The sequence below is a fragment of the Thamnophis elegans genome, chromosome 16, assembly GCF_009769535.1.
Source record: "Thamnophis elegans isolate rThaEle1 chromosome 16, rThaEle1.pri, whole genome shotgun sequence".
Taxonomy (NCBI): Eukaryota; Metazoa; Chordata; class Lepidosauria; order Squamata; family Colubridae; genus Thamnophis; species Thamnophis elegans.
This window is the reverse complement of record NC_045556.1, coordinates 35,111,951-35,128,385: the sequence shown is the minus strand read 5'-3', so window position 1 is coordinate 35,128,385 and position 16,435 is coordinate 35,111,951. Positions and strand designations below refer to the sequence as shown.

The 16,435-nt window shown below is 46.8% G+C and overlaps 1 protein-coding gene across 2 annotated transcripts in view; it reads right to left on the bottom strand.

Moving 5' to 3' along the window:
• Positions 1-13,986, bottom strand: part of GAPVD1 (GTPase activating protein and VPS9 domains 1) — a 39,934-nt gene extending 25,948 nt beyond the window's left edge. For both annotated transcript variants that reach the window (XM_032232853.1, XM_032232854.1), the window contains exons 1-6: positions 13,926-13,986; positions 6,296-6,523; positions 3,723-4,566; positions 2,424-2,513; positions 1,939-2,073; positions 102-291 (exon numbers count right to left, since the gene is read on the bottom strand). In XM_032232853.1, the coding sequence (XP_032088744.1) occupies positions 102-291; positions 1,939-2,073; positions 2,424-2,513; positions 3,723-4,566; positions 6,296-6,480 (1,444 nt within the window). In that variant the 5' untranslated portion in view covers positions 6,481-6,523; positions 13,926-13,986. The remainder of the gene's footprint in view (positions 1-101; positions 292-1,938; positions 2,074-2,423; positions 2,514-3,722; positions 4,567-6,295; positions 6,524-13,925) is intronic.
• Positions 13,987-16,435: the final 2,449 nt, after the last annotated feature.

Below are 16,435 nucleotides of genomic sequence, written 5' to 3'. Positions count from 1 at the left end.
TGCTTAGCAAGGTAGAATTTGGGGGTCAATTGTGGTCGTAAAAGTCAAGGACTGCCTGTGTTTTCTTTCCCCACCCCAACTGGTCAGCCTCCTGTTTTTACCGAGGGCCAGTCGATTTTTTTTGCTGGCTGGAGTTGTTGCAGGCGAGAGCTGCGGGGTGTTGTAAGGGGTCAGCTCCTGGCTCCCGCTCTTCCCCGGCTTGTTCTGGGGTAGATTTAAAAGCAGGTTTTCGAGAGACACTCGATCCTCCTTCAGCTGATCGCCGGACATGACGTTCCGCATAAAGCTCACCTGGTTAAAAAAAAAGATACGTATCAGCCATCAACAGGCACATAGAGATGAACAACGTCTTTTTTTAAATACGTTTTTATATATTTTTTTCAGTATAAACAATCCATCTTCCATTAAACAGTGTGGGTGCAAATATTTAGTGCAATAATAATTAAAGTTTACAATCATATTCATTACCTCCACTAGGCCAATAAGATCCCATAGATTAGGCCTCCTCCGAATCCCATCAGCCGGTCAATGTCGACTGGCAACTACCCAGAGGAGAGCCTTCTCGGTGGCTGCTCCAACCCTTTGGAACGAACTCCCCGTGGAGATTCGTACCCTCACCACCCTCTAGACCTTCCGCGTAGCCCTTAAAACCTGGCTGTCCCGACAGGCCTGGGGCTAAAGACTTCAACCCCACTCGAATAGTATGACTGTTGCGCTTTTTAACGATGTATTGTCTTCATGTTTGTAACTTGTTTGTCCTTCCCTCCCCTTGAATTGTGAGCCGCCCTGAGTCCCCTCAGGGAAAAGGGCGGCATACAAATAAAGTAATCTAATTATCTGAGCTATTCCTAAACCTTAAATGTCTAATACTGTAATACTGTAACAATCCTCTTCTTGATTTATTTAACTCTATTAATTTTATTTATTGATACATTTTCTATACGTTACACCAACACTTTTACTGCTAATTCTCCTATTTATTCTCTAACCATCGATAAAATGATTCCCATATAATATAATAATCAGTTTGTTCTTTCTTTTTAATTGCCAGTGTCAATCTGTTCATTTCTGCCCATTCTAATATTTTCATAATCAGTAGGGATCTCTTCGCTTTTCCAATTTTGTGCAAATACAATCCTAGCTGCTGTTATAACATGAATAATCAAATATACATTGTTTTTACTATAAGTTTCTGATAAAATCCCCAATAGGAATATTTCAGGTTTTAAGTCAATAGGTTATGTCATCTTTTCCAGCCACATATGTATTTTAGTCTATTTTTTTTCTTTCTACGCAGGTCCACTACATATGATAGTACAAGCCAGGTGACATTTCCAACATTTAGCTGATTTAATGATAAATATTGTCTACACACCGCTCAAAAGAGACAACCCAAAAGCTTAAAGGGAAACCAAAACACCAAAGCAATGAAATTAACATTAGACCAACAATCAAGGAATCAACATACCAATCCAGGAACTAACCAAGCTAACATTAAACAGCAGCCCAATCAAGGAAGACCAAAGTTAGGAATATAATCTAATGGTTCGGTTGGCAATACATAAATCATGTAACAATGCTATACCTGTTTCTTTAAATCATACTGTAAAATGTGATTGGTTGCTGTTTTCCTCAATTGACCATAAGAGAGAGCCAGAATGACGGTTAGCTCTCTGTTCGTTAGATTGTAAGTTTTGCAATTGCTAGCAAACTTTGAGTACCGGACTGTTTGTGTGTTTATGGACTATGTTATTTGGATTATCCCTTAACTGAAAGACGTTGATGACTGACTGTCTTATCCGTGTATGACTTGGGCTGTTTGATGGACTCTGATATCTCTATTTCCATGAAAGTAAAAGCCTATTGAAACTGCAGTGTCTCTGTATGCTGGTTTGTGTGTTCTCCAACACAATGCCTTTGGGTTCTGGGGACACTTACCAGCGTAGTAAGTTGGCTATAGGTCATATAAACCATTGTTCGACTCAGACCTTCCAGGAGGTTGATGGACGACATAGGCGGGGTTTCTACCGCCCGCCCGCCGATGACCACATCCAGGAACGAAGCCACACAGCCCTGTCAGGGGGGATATAAGCCATGTCGATCAGAGATTCTTAACAGCATCTCTCTCTGTGCCGTTTTACCTGCACGGCCTGGTTTTAGTGCTACACGAATTGCGTCTTAGCTGGCTTTCGTTGTGTAAAAACAAAGAATGGGGAATCAAAGACTCTTCGTTTAGCATGTTGTGCAAACCTCAATCGTTATTTTATTATTTGTTAAATTTTTAGCCACTCTACATGCGGTTCCTGCCATTTTATGGCTTAAGGAACTGCTGGCCACTTCAAACCCAATGGCTAAGTGGCTCCTCGGGAGGGTAAAACTTGAAGGCGGATGGCAGAAATTTCAAAGATCCTCTGGATTTTTACCTTGTCAAATTTCCCCAGGTTGGCCTTGGGGAGGCGAGGATCTCCGTCTTCAGAGCCAATCATAGCCAGTTGCTGCAGGAGCCTCCCCACCTACAACAGAAAGACCGCTGAGGACTTTTTTCAATTGGCATGACGCCTAAAAGGTTTCATTAACAGCTGTATCTTAAAGCGGGAGGAAGGGAGGGAGAAGATAGGAAGGGGGGGGCGGAAGGGAGGAAAGAGACCGAGAGAAGGAAGGAATAGGAAGGAAGGAAGGAAGGAAGGAAGGAAGGAAGGAAGGCAATTAAGAGAAGATAGGAGACTAAGGGAAAGAAGGAATAGGAAGGAAGGAAGGAAGGAAGGAAGGAAGGAGACAAAGGGAAGGAAGGCAATTAAGAGAAGATAGGAGACTAAGGGAAAGAAGGAATAGGAAGGAAGGAAGGAAGGAAGGAAGGAAGGAAGGAGATTCAGAGAAGGAAGGAGACTAAGGGAAGGAAGGAATAGGAAGGAAGGAAGGAAGGAAGAAAGGAAGGAAGGAAGGAGACTAAGGGAAGGAAGGAAGGAAGAAAAGAGATTAAGAAAAGGAAGGAGACTAAGGGAAGGAAGGAAGGAAGGAAGGAAGGAAGGAAGAAGACTGAGGGAAGGAAGGAATAGGAAGGAAGGAAGGAAGGAAGGCAATTAAGAGAAGATAGGAGACTAAGGGAAAGAAGGAATAGGAAGGAAGGAAGGAAGGAAGGAAGGAGACAAAGGGAAGGAAGGCAATTAAGAGAAGATAGGAGACTAAGGGAAAGAAGGAATAGGAAGGAAGGAAGGAAGGAAGGAAGGAAGGAAGGAAGGAGATTCAGAGAAGGAAGGAGACTAAGGGAAGGAAGGAATAGGAAGGAAGGAAGGAAGGAAGAAAGGAAGGAAGGAAGGAGACTAAGGGAAGGAAGGAAGGAAGAAAAGAGATTAAGAAAAGGAAGGAGACTAAGGGAAGGAAGGAAGGAAGGAAGGAAGGAAGGAAGGAAGAAGACTGAGGGAAGGAAGGAATAGGAAGGAAGGAAGGAAGGAAGGAAGGTAGGAGACTAAGGCAAGGAAGGAAGGAGATTAAGAGAAGGAAGGAGACTAAGGTAAGGAAGGAATAGGAAGGAAGGAAGGAAGGAAGGAATAGGAAGGAAGGAAGGAGTCTAAGGGAAGGAAGGAGACTAAGGGAAGGAAGGAATAGGAAGGAAAGAAGGAAGGAAGGAAGGAAGGAAGGAAGGAAGGAGATTAAGAGAAGGAAGAGGGAGATGGGAGGTAGAAGAGTTGGGGGATGGACGGGAAGAGGGAGTGACACTGCACCTGCATCAGATTAAACCTTGCCACTTCGTTGATGGGCGCATCCGAAATAATCCCGTACTGTTCCGGGTTGACCACTGCGGGGCAGATGAAGCAGGCCAAGAGGAGGTCGGTGCACATAGCCCGGACTTCGCCCACCTCCAGCCGCTCCACGCAGGAGAGCGTCTTGTACATCTGGGACATGATCCACCTCAAGCTGTGCGGGAAGCAGTAGGTGTTCTGCTTGAGGTAGCCAATGAAGGTGTTGACCAGGGCCACCAGCTTGGCCTCGTTGGACTCAACCATCTCCTGGACCTTCTGCCGGAACCTCTCTGACCCCTTCTCCCCAAAGAGCTTCTCCTGCTGGGCAGGCGTGAAGCGCTCGATGAGCTTGTTGGGGTCTGTCTCCAGGTGGTCCTCGTCCTCCACCAGGAGCTGCATGATGGGCTCGTGCAAGGTGGCCGTCAGGAAGAGCTTGGCGGAGAAGAGGCCCTCGGAGAAGAGCTTGAAGAAGATGCTGAAGGCGCAGGTGCCTTTCCGGAGCAGCCGCCGCGGGTTCTCGCTCTCCTTCAGCTCGAACTCGATCAGGTAGCGCAGGACCTGGAGGAGCAAGCTCTCGTCCTCCGCCATGATGCAGTTGCCGTAGATGGAGGTGAAGACGGTGTGGATGACATTCTGGATATTCTCCTGCGCCAGCTTCTCCCCGGCCACCAGGCAGGAGGCGATAAGGCGGGGGTTCTCGCGCAACCGGTGAAGGAACTCGCCATAGGCCGTCTCTTGGAAGCCCAGCTGCTTGTAGCCGTCCACAAACTGCGTGTCCTCCAGCACTTTGGCGTGCTGGCAACACTCGGCCGGTGAGGCATCAGCACTGTAACAAGAGGAAGGGGGGGATTTCCTTACGGAAGTCCTAGGCACGGAGGAGGCGGGCCCTCTTTTCCTTTGGGTCTTTGGCCTGCCACACTTTCTATTATCCTACTATGCATTTTCTATGGTGGGAAAATGGGATTGTACGGAGTTAGATGATATGTAGCCATAACAACATTCTTTCTAGAAAGCCAAGGTCATCCTTTGTCTCTGCACCTATGCACCTGACCGGAACGGGATGGGTGGAAGCTGCCAGGGTGGCAGTGGGAGATTGGACCATGGGATGGACTTGTGGGTGCGGGGGCAAGATCTTGAACTTTCAACTGGGTGGGGAAAACTGGGAAGCTTTCAGATTCAGGTTTTCCCAGATGTGCCAACATAGCTCTCTCAATAAATGGGAACTTTGAACAATCCTTTGCCTTGGACCCTGATTTACTCTGGGGTGCTATTTGAAACCAACAGTCCTCATCTTACGGCCGGCCCCTTAGAAATACACTCAAAGTTACAAGGGTCCTCCCCAGAAGAACGTACGACCTGGTTATGAAGAGCCGACGGCTGCCCTGCCTGTATCCCCATGGTCAAAGGAGCTTTTGGGTGCTTGGTGGGCAACCAGCTAGCCCTCATGCCCCTTTGCAACATCCTTTTTTTTTGAGTGACGTTTTATCAACATGCACCAATATCATCAACATCACTGCATGAGGCGGTGTGGCATCTGAGCATCAATCTTTTTGGTACAAGACCAATATTAATACAGATAAACATTAACACTAGATAAAGTCTAGTGTTATTATATGTATTGATATCAGCACGAATTCCTTCCTTTTTCAATTAATCAATGTTTACCACATCCTTCCAATAGCCATAACACTGTTCTTGGGTCTTCCTAATACCATCCTTTTTTTCAAAATCTAATCTGGACCTCTGGCATTCACTTTAAATATGTTATACAAAATCACGAGTAACAATATTCTCCCTAATTCTGTTTGCAGCATCCTGAAGTCATGTGACCTGTTTTTAGGTGCTCCCCCACCCCAAAAGAGCCAACTGGACTTTCTGTTTATTTTTCCTTTTGAAGACATTTTGCTCCTCATCCGAGAAGCTTCTTCGGCTCTGACTTGATGGTGGGGAAACTGAAGAAGCTCCTTGGATGAGAAGAGAAATATCTTCAAAAGGAAAAAAACCTGGGAATGGCCGGGACTGGCTGCACATGCGTTTAAATATTTTAGGGGAGGGCTTATTTTCAGGGGATGGGCTTATTTTAGCGCATGCACTCAAAAGCCCGATTGGGCTTATTATGCGGGGAGGTCTTATTTTCGGGAAAACAGGGTAGGTTCAAACCCACAGCCACTTCTCGGCTGCCGCAACCGCTCTATTCCGAGCCAAGGTGGCGCAATGGTTAGGGTGCAGTACTGCAGGCCACTTCAGCTGACTGTTAACTGCAGTTCAGCGGTTCAAATCTCCCCGGCTCAAGGTTGACTCAGCCTTCCATCCTTCCGAGGTGGGTGAAATGAGGACCCAGACTGTGGAGGCAATATGCTGACTCTGTAAACCGCTTAGAGAGGGCTGAAAGCCCTATGAAGCGGTATATAAGTCGAACTGCTATTGCTATTGCTATTTGAAGCATCATCAAGAAAGATGCTGAAATAATAGACCTTTTTTGCATTTTGGGGGGGGGAGAAACACCCCGTTCTTTCGAAAAAGGGGGAAAGGTTGCGGCTCAGAGGAGTCGTTACCTGGTGATGATTAGCCGGTCCAAATTGATCCTCTGTTGCTTGGAGATCCAAGCGGTGTGATAGAGTTTCTCGGCCGTCTTCAGCACCTCAGCGTTCAGCCTCTGGATCAGCTGCTTTTCGGAGTTCACGTAGAGCCGCTCCTGCTTCAGGTGGTGGGCCAAGGTGTGGATGTCCAGCTTGACCATCTTCAAAAGAGGAGGCAGCAACGGAAGAATCCAGCAAAGATAGCTGCCAGGTGGGGTGGGTGGGGGGTAGAAAACGGGAAGAGATGAGCTTGGAGAGGAAAACCACGATGCCTTCTCTATCCAGTCCCCTTCTTGTGTAACAGATAAGAACCCCATCCAGATGGTTTGTTTAACCAGCAACAGGAGATAGAACGTAAGGATAATTGGAAGGGATCTTGGAAGTTTTCAAGTCCAGCCCCCTGCTCAAGCAGGCTTTATACTATGCCTGCCTGCAATTCGGCAGTTCGAATCTCAGCAGGCTCAAGGTTGACTCGCCCTTCCATCCTTCCGAGGTGGTGGGTAAAATGGGGACCCAGATTGGGGGGGCGGGAAGAGGCTGACTCTGTAAACCGCTTAAAGAGGGCTGTAAAGCACTACGAAGCAGTATATATATATAAGTCTAAGGGGTATTGCCCTTCCTGCCTTTCTTCCATGGTGTGCAGTGGTTAGAATGCAGTATTGAAGGCTAATTCTGCCCGCTGCCAGGAGTTCAATCCTGACCAGCTCAAGGTTGACTCAGCCTTCCATCCTTCTGAGGTGGGTAAAATGAGGACCCAGATTGTTGGGGGCAAGAGGCTGACTCTGTAAACTGCTTAGAGAAGGCTATAAAGCACTGTGAAGTGGTATATGTCTAAGGGCTATTGCTATCCTTCCTTCCTTTCCTCCCTCCATTCCTTCTTTCCTTCCTCCCTCCCTCAGCCTTCCATCCTTCCGAGGTGGGTAAAATGGGGACCTAGATGGTTGAGGGAAAGAGGCAGACTCTATAAACCACTTAGGATGGGCTGTAAAAGCACTGTGAAGTGGGATAGAAGTCTAAGTGCTATTGCTCTTCCTTCCTTCCTTTCCTCCCTCCATTCCTTCTTTCCTCCCTCCTTCCTCCCTCCCTCAGTCTTCCATCCTTCTGAGTTGGGTAAAATGGGGACCCAGGTGGTTGGGGGGCAAGAGGCTGACTCTGTAAACCGCTTAGAGAGGGCTGGAAAGCACTGTGAAGTGGAATATAAGTAGTGGAAGGAAGGAAGATGGAAGAATAAAGAAGGAAAAAAGGAAGATGCCTAGGGTGGAACTAGAACTCTCTGTCTCCTTGGTGATTGGGCCACAGTCAACCAGCCAGCTTTCATGGCTACAGAGGACTAGAACTCACGTTCTCCCGCTTTCTAGCCCAGTGCCTTAATCACTAAACCAAACTGTAAATTACAGTTACTCTTAGAGGGTAACTATTCTTTCAGCTCTTGAAATTCTAAATTTATTGCTGGAATGGATGTCTAACATTATTGCTTCGTTGTGTTTTCCTTTTGACCGTGAGACCTTTTCCTCCATTAAAAGAGGATATATGAGAGGCAGCCCATCCATCTGTCATCCATTTACATATTTTTTTTCCTGGGGAACAGCAATTTTCTCGGTTGGAACGCTTCCTTTTTCAAGACCTGGAATGAACAGACTTGCTGAAAGCAAACTCTTGTTTTATTTCTGACCTCCAGGCCCTGATAAGCTTTACAGAACAAAAGCTTGGTACGAACTTTGATTTTTAAAAAAAGTTCTATCTAGCAATAGCAGAAGCGTACCGAGAATGTGGGGATTTTCACAAAGAAGCACTTTGATCTAAAGGAAGCCATTCAGCATTTCAAGGGAATGTAATCTCAGAACAGGCCCTTGTAAAACCATCTTGTGGGATGACCCGGAAAAAAGGAAGAGAGGGGAGGGAGGGGGGGGGGAAGAGATGAGAGAGAGAGAGAGAGAGAGAAATAAGAGAGAGGGAGAGAGAGAAAGAGAGATGAGAGGGAGAGGAAGGACACCAAGAGAAAGAGAGAGAGATGAGAGAGAGAGAGATGAGAGAGAGAGAGATGAGAGAGAAAGAGGGGGGAGGGAGAGAGAGAGACAGAAAGATGAAAGAGAGAGAGAGGGAGGAGACAAAGAGAGAGAGAGAAAGGGAGAGGGACACACACAGAGAGATGAGAGAGAGATAAGAGAGACAGAGAGAGACAGAGAAATGAGAGGGAGAAGGAGGGAGAGAGAGGAGACACAGAGAGACAGAGAAAGAGAGAGGAGGAGGAGAGATGAGAGAAAGAGGGGGGAGGGAGAGAGACAGAAAGGTGAAAGAGAGAGAGAGGGAGGGAGGAGACAGAGAGAGGGAGGAGACAGAAAGAGAGAGAGATGAGACAGAGAGAAAAAGAGAGAGAGACAGAGAGAGAAGAGAGAGAGAGACAGAGAGAGAAAGAGAGGAGGGAGAGACAGAAAGGTGAGAGAGGGGGAAGGAGGAGAGAGAGGAGAGAGAGGAGAGAAAGAAAGGGGGAGAGAGACGGAAAGGTGAGAGAGAGAGAGAGAGAGAGAGAGAGAGAAAGGGACACACACACAGAGATGAGAGAGAGATAAGAAAGACAGACAGAGACAGAGAGATGAGAGGGAGAAGGAGGGAGAGGGAGGAGACAGAGAGAGAGAGAGAGAGAAACAGAGGGGGGAGAGGGGGAGATGAGATAGAAAGAGGGAGAAATGAGAAAGAGAGAGAGGGGGGGGAGAAATGAGAAAGAGAGAGAGAGAGAGAGAGAGAGAGAGAGAGAGAGAGAGAGAGAGAGAGAAATGGCATCTTGTTCATTCATCCAACTGTGTACATTTCAAGAGAAAGGAGGAAACGACAGAGTGAAAAATATTTTCTTATGTATGGAGACATTGATATCGCTCCCTTCAAGGCTATCCTTCAAAAGGGGCCTCCAGTGTGAAAGCTATTTATCGCTGGTTTAGAAGCTGAATATTCAGCAACGTTAAAAAAAAAATACAGAGAGGGATTGTGGAAGGGACAATCTTCCCTTGAAATACAGCTGGAGAAGGAAACATTCGGCAAGAAAACCCGGAAAAAAATTAAAACTTTTTCAACTGACCTAGGAGCCCCCTATGTTTCCACAAGATAAGAAATTCCGCACAAAGGGGGAAACGCCGAAAAGGCCCCATTTCTCGCCAAACCCCTTTTGTAGCCTTTCTTGCCGTAGTCGTTAAGTGAATCACTGCCACGGTTTAAGTTAGTAACACAACTTAAGTTGTGAAGCTTCCCCATTGACTTTGCTGGTCAGATGGTCGCAAAAGGGGACATTAGAACTGTCGTAAGTATATGCCAGTTGCGAAGCCTCTGGATTTTGGTCATGTGAACACAGGGAAGCTGAGAAGGCGGTAAGCTGCTGTAACTTTGGCCACTAAACAAAGGACCACACATACCAGCCTGTGACTTTTTATTTTTTTAAAAAAATCTCCCTTGCTCTTTCCCCAGTGAAAATCCAGAGAGCTGGATTCAAATCTCACCCCCAAAAAATAAATAAATTAAGAATCAAAGCAAATTGCACAAGGATTTGAAGCAGGTTCTAGAAATCAGTTCTGGATGATGAGTAAGAATGAGGCTTGAGCTCAGGGAAAACAGGAACAGAACAGGGATGGGGGGTGGGGGGTGGAAGACGCAAAAAAATAATGACTGTGCCTCAAATCTCACTTTCATTCTATACACACAAACACTCCCTTTCAAAATGGTGATCAGAAATTATAAATTAACAATGTCAACTGCATATAAAGAGAATTTGCATAAGATGTTTTATAGATGGCACTGACCACCAGCAAGACTGGCGTAGATGTTTAAAGATAAATCAGCTAAATGTTGGAAATGCCACCAGACACCGGGCTCCTACTATCATATGTGGTGGACCTGCGCAGAAGCAAAACGAAAATGGACTAAAATACATATGTGGCTGGAAAAAATGATACATCATCATATTGACTTAAAACCTGAAATATTTCTCCTGGGGATTTTACCAGAAACATAGTATAGTAAAGAAAATCTCCAAATTGGATCTGACCGAGAAGGAGGCTCAGCAGAAGCACCTCACTGAGGACTAGGAGCATGGGCTTTCCAAGCAGAGGGAAGACCCGCGGGAGTGCAAGGCCAGGTGCTGGCGCCTGGAGGCTCAGTGGGCCAAGATGGTCAGCCAGTTCCAGGCCATGATGCCGTCCCACTGGAACGAGGCCTTCAGGCTCTTCCCCACCAGCGGCTCTTCCCTCCAGCCTTCGCCCAAAGCCCCCCACCAGGAGGCTGAAGCAGACCCCAAGCCTGAATTTCTGCCCTCCTCTGACCCACACAAAAAGACCCCGAAGGGGAAGACTCTCTGCAGCAACACAAGCGTCCATTGCACGTATCCGTCCCAGGGGTTGTAGTTTGAGGACCCTGATTTAGTGCAATATAAAAAATGCACATAACTTTTCTGTGGACCACCAAAATTTTCTCACGGACCACCAGTAGGTGACCGCTGATCTATTCTATTTGATTCAAACGTATGGTTCTAAGTCAAGGATACTAGTCTTTGCCTCAGAGTAGAGGAAATTCAATCTTTCTTATGGGTACATTCTGCAATTTTTCACCTTTGTGAATATTTCCACTAGAATTCTTTCAATGGGCCATTTATGGTATGATCCTGAAAGAACCTGTTGGGAACAGATTGTCGTGGTGGGGAAAAAAAATATCTATCAATGAGTTTCCTAAGAGTTGACAGGAACCTGATGGCCACCAAATTAATTAATCCATCACGATAGGAATAGACACAACATGTCCCTTAAGAAAAACGACCAGTTCTACTTCCACTTTTCCTCAGCAAATTAAAACAAAAACAAAACCCCCACAAATTTTTATAGCTAAACCACCGGGACGACTGTGGTAAACGGTTCGGAATTTTATAATGAAACTATCTTGAGTTTGCAGTGGTAAGTTTTACTTCCTCTTCAGACCAGATTTTCAAGTTGTAACTGCATTAACTTATAAAGGTTCCCCTCGCCCATCTGTGCTAGTCATTCCCGACTCTAGGGGGCGATGCTCATCATTTCAAAGCCGAAGAGCCAGCGCTGTCCGAAGACGTTTTCCGTGGTCATGTGGCCGGCATGACTCAACGCCGAAGGCGCACGGAACGCTGTTCCCATCAAAGGTGGTCCCTATTTTTCTACTTGTATTTTTACCTGCTTTCGAACGGCTAGGTTGGCGGAACCTGGGGAAAGTCATGGGAGCTCACTCCGTTACGCGGTGCTAGGGATTCGAACCGCCAAACTGCCGACCTTCTGATCGACAAGCTCAGCCACTGAGCTATTTGATCCTAAAGACCGAAGGGGGTTGGCTGGAAACATTCTGGGTTGCGAAGGAGGCTAAAGCGTGAAACCGAAACGGAGGAAGAGGTTTATCAAAGGAAGAAAGAAACCAAGATTAGTGCACAGAGAAGGCAGACATGGCTAAATTGGGGAAGGAACAGGCAGGTGACGGCGGGCATCCAAGCAAAATAAATTGAGGGGGGGGGGAGGATGTGTCTGTCAAAGGATTTGGGGGTGGGTGGTGACAATAATACCCCGGAGCTTGGAGAGAAACAGAAAGTAGGATGGTCGTGCAAAAATAGAAAGGGTGGGAGGGCTCGGCAACCTGCAAATTGAAAAGAGGGAGGATGTAAGGGACTAGGTTAAAAACTGGGAGACGGTGAGTTCTTGACCCTCCTGAAAGCCAGCTGGGTGACTTTGGGCCAATCACCAGGAGACAGGGAGTTCTAGTCCCGCCTTAGCCATGAAAGCCAGTTGGGTGACTTTGGGCCAATCACCAGGAGATGGGGAGTTCTAGTCCCGCCTTAGCCATGAAAGCCAGTTGGGTGACTTTGGGCCAATCACCAGGAGACGGGGAGTTCTAGTCCCGCCTTAGCCATGAAAGCCAGTTGGATGACTTTGGGCCAATCACCAGGAGACGGGGAGTTCTAGTCTCGCCTTAACCATGAAAGCCAGTTGGGTGACTTTGGGCCAATCACCAGGAGATGGGGAGTTCTAGTCTCGCCTTAGCCATGAAAGCCAGCTGGGTGACTTTGGGCAAATTACCAGGAGACAGTGAGTTCTAGTACCTCTTTAGGGGAAAAAAAAGCCAGTAGGATGACTTTGTGCCAGTCCTTTCTCTCTCAATTCAACCAATCTCACCGGGTTATTGTTATAAGGAGTCAAACAGGAGGAGGGAGGAGTATTAGATCTTTTTGCCCCTTTGAGAACTTTATAACAAAGGTGGGATACAAGTAAATAAATAAATATCCGTTCAGAGTCGCCCTCCAGCCACGAGACAAGCAGCAAATCAACTGAATCCTAATCCAATAAAGGCAAATAGGAAAAGGGCAGAAAACCAAGAAGTGGGGAGGGGGTGATAGATGAGGAGAAGAGATGGAGGAGCAATTAATGAGGAGGGATGGACTAGGGGTGGGGAGGGAAAGGAAGGAAGCCACTGCAAATAAGGGGGAAACAGACAGAAGTGGGGGGAAGAGAAACTTGACTTTGAGTTGAAAAGGGGGAGGGGGAACCCCAAAAGAAGCAGTAAAGAGGGGAGGGATAAGCAAGAAGAGGCTGGAAAGGGGAGGGGGCAAAGGAGGAGGAAGTGTCAAAGGATAATTGAGGAGGGGGAGGGAAGAAAAGGGGTGCAGAGAGGGGGAGTCGGCAGCATTAAGAGGAAGAATGCAAAAGTGGGGGTGGGGCAGCAGGAAGGACAAATTGGGGTTGAAATGGGGGGGGGCAGATAAGCCTGTCCTAAGGGAAGAGGGCTGGGTGTCAATTAAATGTGTGTGTGGGGGGGGAGAGGGACCTAAGATCGATAGGGGAGGGGGGCTGAATTGACAGGGGATTTGGGGGGAGAAGAGAGACCCCGATAAGTCAATAGGATGGGGACAGGGAACTGGGGGGGGACTGAACTGACAGGGGATAGAGGGTGAGGGACCCCAAAAGCCAATTAGAGGAGGGGGGGCATGGAATATGTGTGTGTGTGTGTGTGTGTGTGTGAATTGACAGGGGATAGGGGGTGGGAGAAGAGGCACCCCAAAAGTCAATAGGGAAAGGGTGAGCATGGAATGGGGGAGGGCTGAACTGACAGGACGTTTTGGGGGGAGAATAGACCCCAAAAGTCAACAGAGGAGGAGGGCATGGAATGGGGGTGTGTGTGAAATGACAGATTTGGGGGCAGAGGGACCCCAAACGTCAATAGAGAAGGGGGGCATGGAATGAGGGTGTGTGAATTGACAGGGGATAGGGGGTGGGAGAAGAGGGACCCCAATAGGTCAATAGGGAAAAGGGGGCATGGAGGGGGGGCTGAATTGACAGGACGTTTTTTTGGGGGGTGGGAGAATAGACCCCCCAATGTCAATAGGGCATGGAATGGGGGGGCTGAATTGATAGGGGGCCTGAAGAGGAGCCTCAATGCAAAGACGGGGGGGCTAGAGAGGGGACGGGGGGGCCTTCAAGGGCGACGCAAAGGGCAGGAGGGGGGGCGTGGGGCTCTGCCGCCCCCCCTTCCCACTAGGCCCCGCCACGAGGCCCGGGAGAGGAGCCTGGGCCTCCCGGGCGTCCTCCCCACACCCCCGCCTCCCTGAGGGACCCACCTGAGGGGCAGAACCGCCGCCGCCCGCCTGCCCGCCCGCCTCTCGCCGCCGCCGCTGCTCCGGACCCGCCGCGGACGCCCCTCAGCTCCGCAGCCGCTCGCCGACGCCCGCACTGCGCGTGCGCGCCCGCCCGCGGCACGCCGGGAAACCGAGTCCAGGCGGGGCACAGCCTCTCGGCGGCCGCCCTGCTGAGGCACCGGGAACTACAGCTCCCGTCGTGCCCCGCGCGTGGAGAAGCGGGTTACAGGTGAGAGGCGCCTGCTTTACCTGGCCAGGTGTGAATGGATAGGCGGGGGGAGGGGGAGAGACGGGACTGAGGGGGGGTGGCTTTTTGGAAAGATGCCCCACGATTGGGAAGGCCAGCCACAGGTTGGTCTGGTTTTGCTGAGCTGGGTTGCAAATCAGTGTTTTGTGTGTGTCCCCCCCCCCCCTCCCCACACCACAAAAAAAAAAATCAGGTTTGGAAAGCAAGGTTGAACTTGATTAACCTGGTTAATATTGGGTGGCAACCTAAATCGATCCCTTGTAAAGTTAGATTAGGATGTTGGAATGTCATCCAGGAATAAGGAACAAGGCGCTTCTTTGCCAAGAAAACTATAGGATGGATGGATGGATAACACATTGGTAAGAGAAAGAGAGAGAAGAAAAGAAAAAGAAAGAAGGAAGGATAAAAAGAAGAGATAATAGATTGATGAAAGCTAGATGTAGTTAAAATGGATGAGCTGTATGTGTGTATGTATGTGTGTATGTATGTGTGTGTGTGTATATATATATATATATATATATATATATATATATATATATATATACACATACACATACATACACACATACACATACATACACACACACACATATATATATATATTGAATTAGATAGAATGATATAAAATATAGATAGAAAGAATTAGAGATAGATATATGAGAGAGAGAGAGAGATGGTGGTAGGTAACAATAGCACTTAGAACTTGGACATATACCGCTTTACAGTGCTTTACAGCCCTCTCTAAGCGGTTTACAGAGTCAGCATATTGCCCCCAACAATTTGGGTCCTCATTTTACCTACCTCGGAAAATGGAAGGGTGAGTCAACCTAGATAGATAGGTGGGTGGGTGGGTGGGTAGATGGCTGGCTGGCTGGCTGGCTGGCTGGATAATATATTGATGAAAAAGAGAGAGAGATTCATATAGTCCCCCAGAAATGAAATAGAAATCTGCTATAATAGGATCCTAATCATTACAGGGAGATAGAACTGAGATTTAATACATAAAGGATGGGAAACTACGCCTTAAATCTTCAAAGGGAAGCTGTAAGTTTGCCAAAAAGGTAACTCCCATTGCCAATTTAAAAGCTCTTTTCAACCTTCCTGGCCTTCAGAGGTTAGTTAGCAAATGGATGCTGATCCAACAAGAGTTTTGACATTTAAATTTTCAGTATCTCCTCCAGGGCAAGGAGTTAGATGGTTCTGTTTTGATTTGTTTTTAATTTCAAGTTGGTAAACAGTGCAAAGAACCAGTCTGGACACATTTGTTTAAAATGGGATGGGTTAAATGTTAATGCTAAGATTTCATTGGAAATTGTACTGTTTTGTTTCATTCATTTTTGTTGTTGTTGGGTTGTTTACTGAAGCTCAGGAAGTGTATTTGCCAGCATCTTAGCTTGGTTATAGGATTTACCCGTGTTATGGGTTTGCACCCAATACTGAACCTTAAACTAATCAAATGGGCTGGGGTTGATTCTAAGCCACAAAGAACCTACCAACATTTTGTTAATGTTCATGTATTGTGTGAATGTGGCTCTCGGTATGTAGTTGACCAGCTTCAGCATGTTAGGACACAGCTGATGACCTAATAAATTGACATTCATGGAACAATGCAAAATATGCTTTGATTAATTTGTTTTGTTATCTTAAATCAAAAGCAGCAAGCTATTGGATCCAATCATTTCAAATATTGTGTGCATAGAAAAGAACTGTTGGTGGGGGCCAGTTTCTATACCCCCCCTCCAGTAAAGACCCTCCTTAAGAAATGGGTAGGTTGACAGTGAACAGAAATTTATGATGAATATAAATTATACCAGATTTTTATGAGGGGTGTGCGGTGGTATTTACTTTTTTGGTGACCCATTGAATTGATTTCTTGATTCTTGCCAGTAACAAGTAGAGGCAATGAAATATAATTGATTCTATGTCATTAAGATTGGTGTTATCAATAACAAGAAACAAAAAAATTATTTCAACTGCAAGGAAAAGAGTAGACTCTTTCCCTTAAAAAGAGATGTATTACAACATGTGTAACATGGCTCTTAATACCTATTTATTTTTGAACAGTTGGAGGAAAAACACTACAGGTAGGCCTCGCCTAACGACCACAATTGAGCCCAACAAATTTCTGTTGCTAAGCAAGACATTGGTGAAATGAGTTTTGCACCCATTTTACGACCTTTCTTGCCACAGTGGTTAAATGAGTCATTGCAGTGGTTAAATTAGTAGCGTGATTGTTAAGTGAATC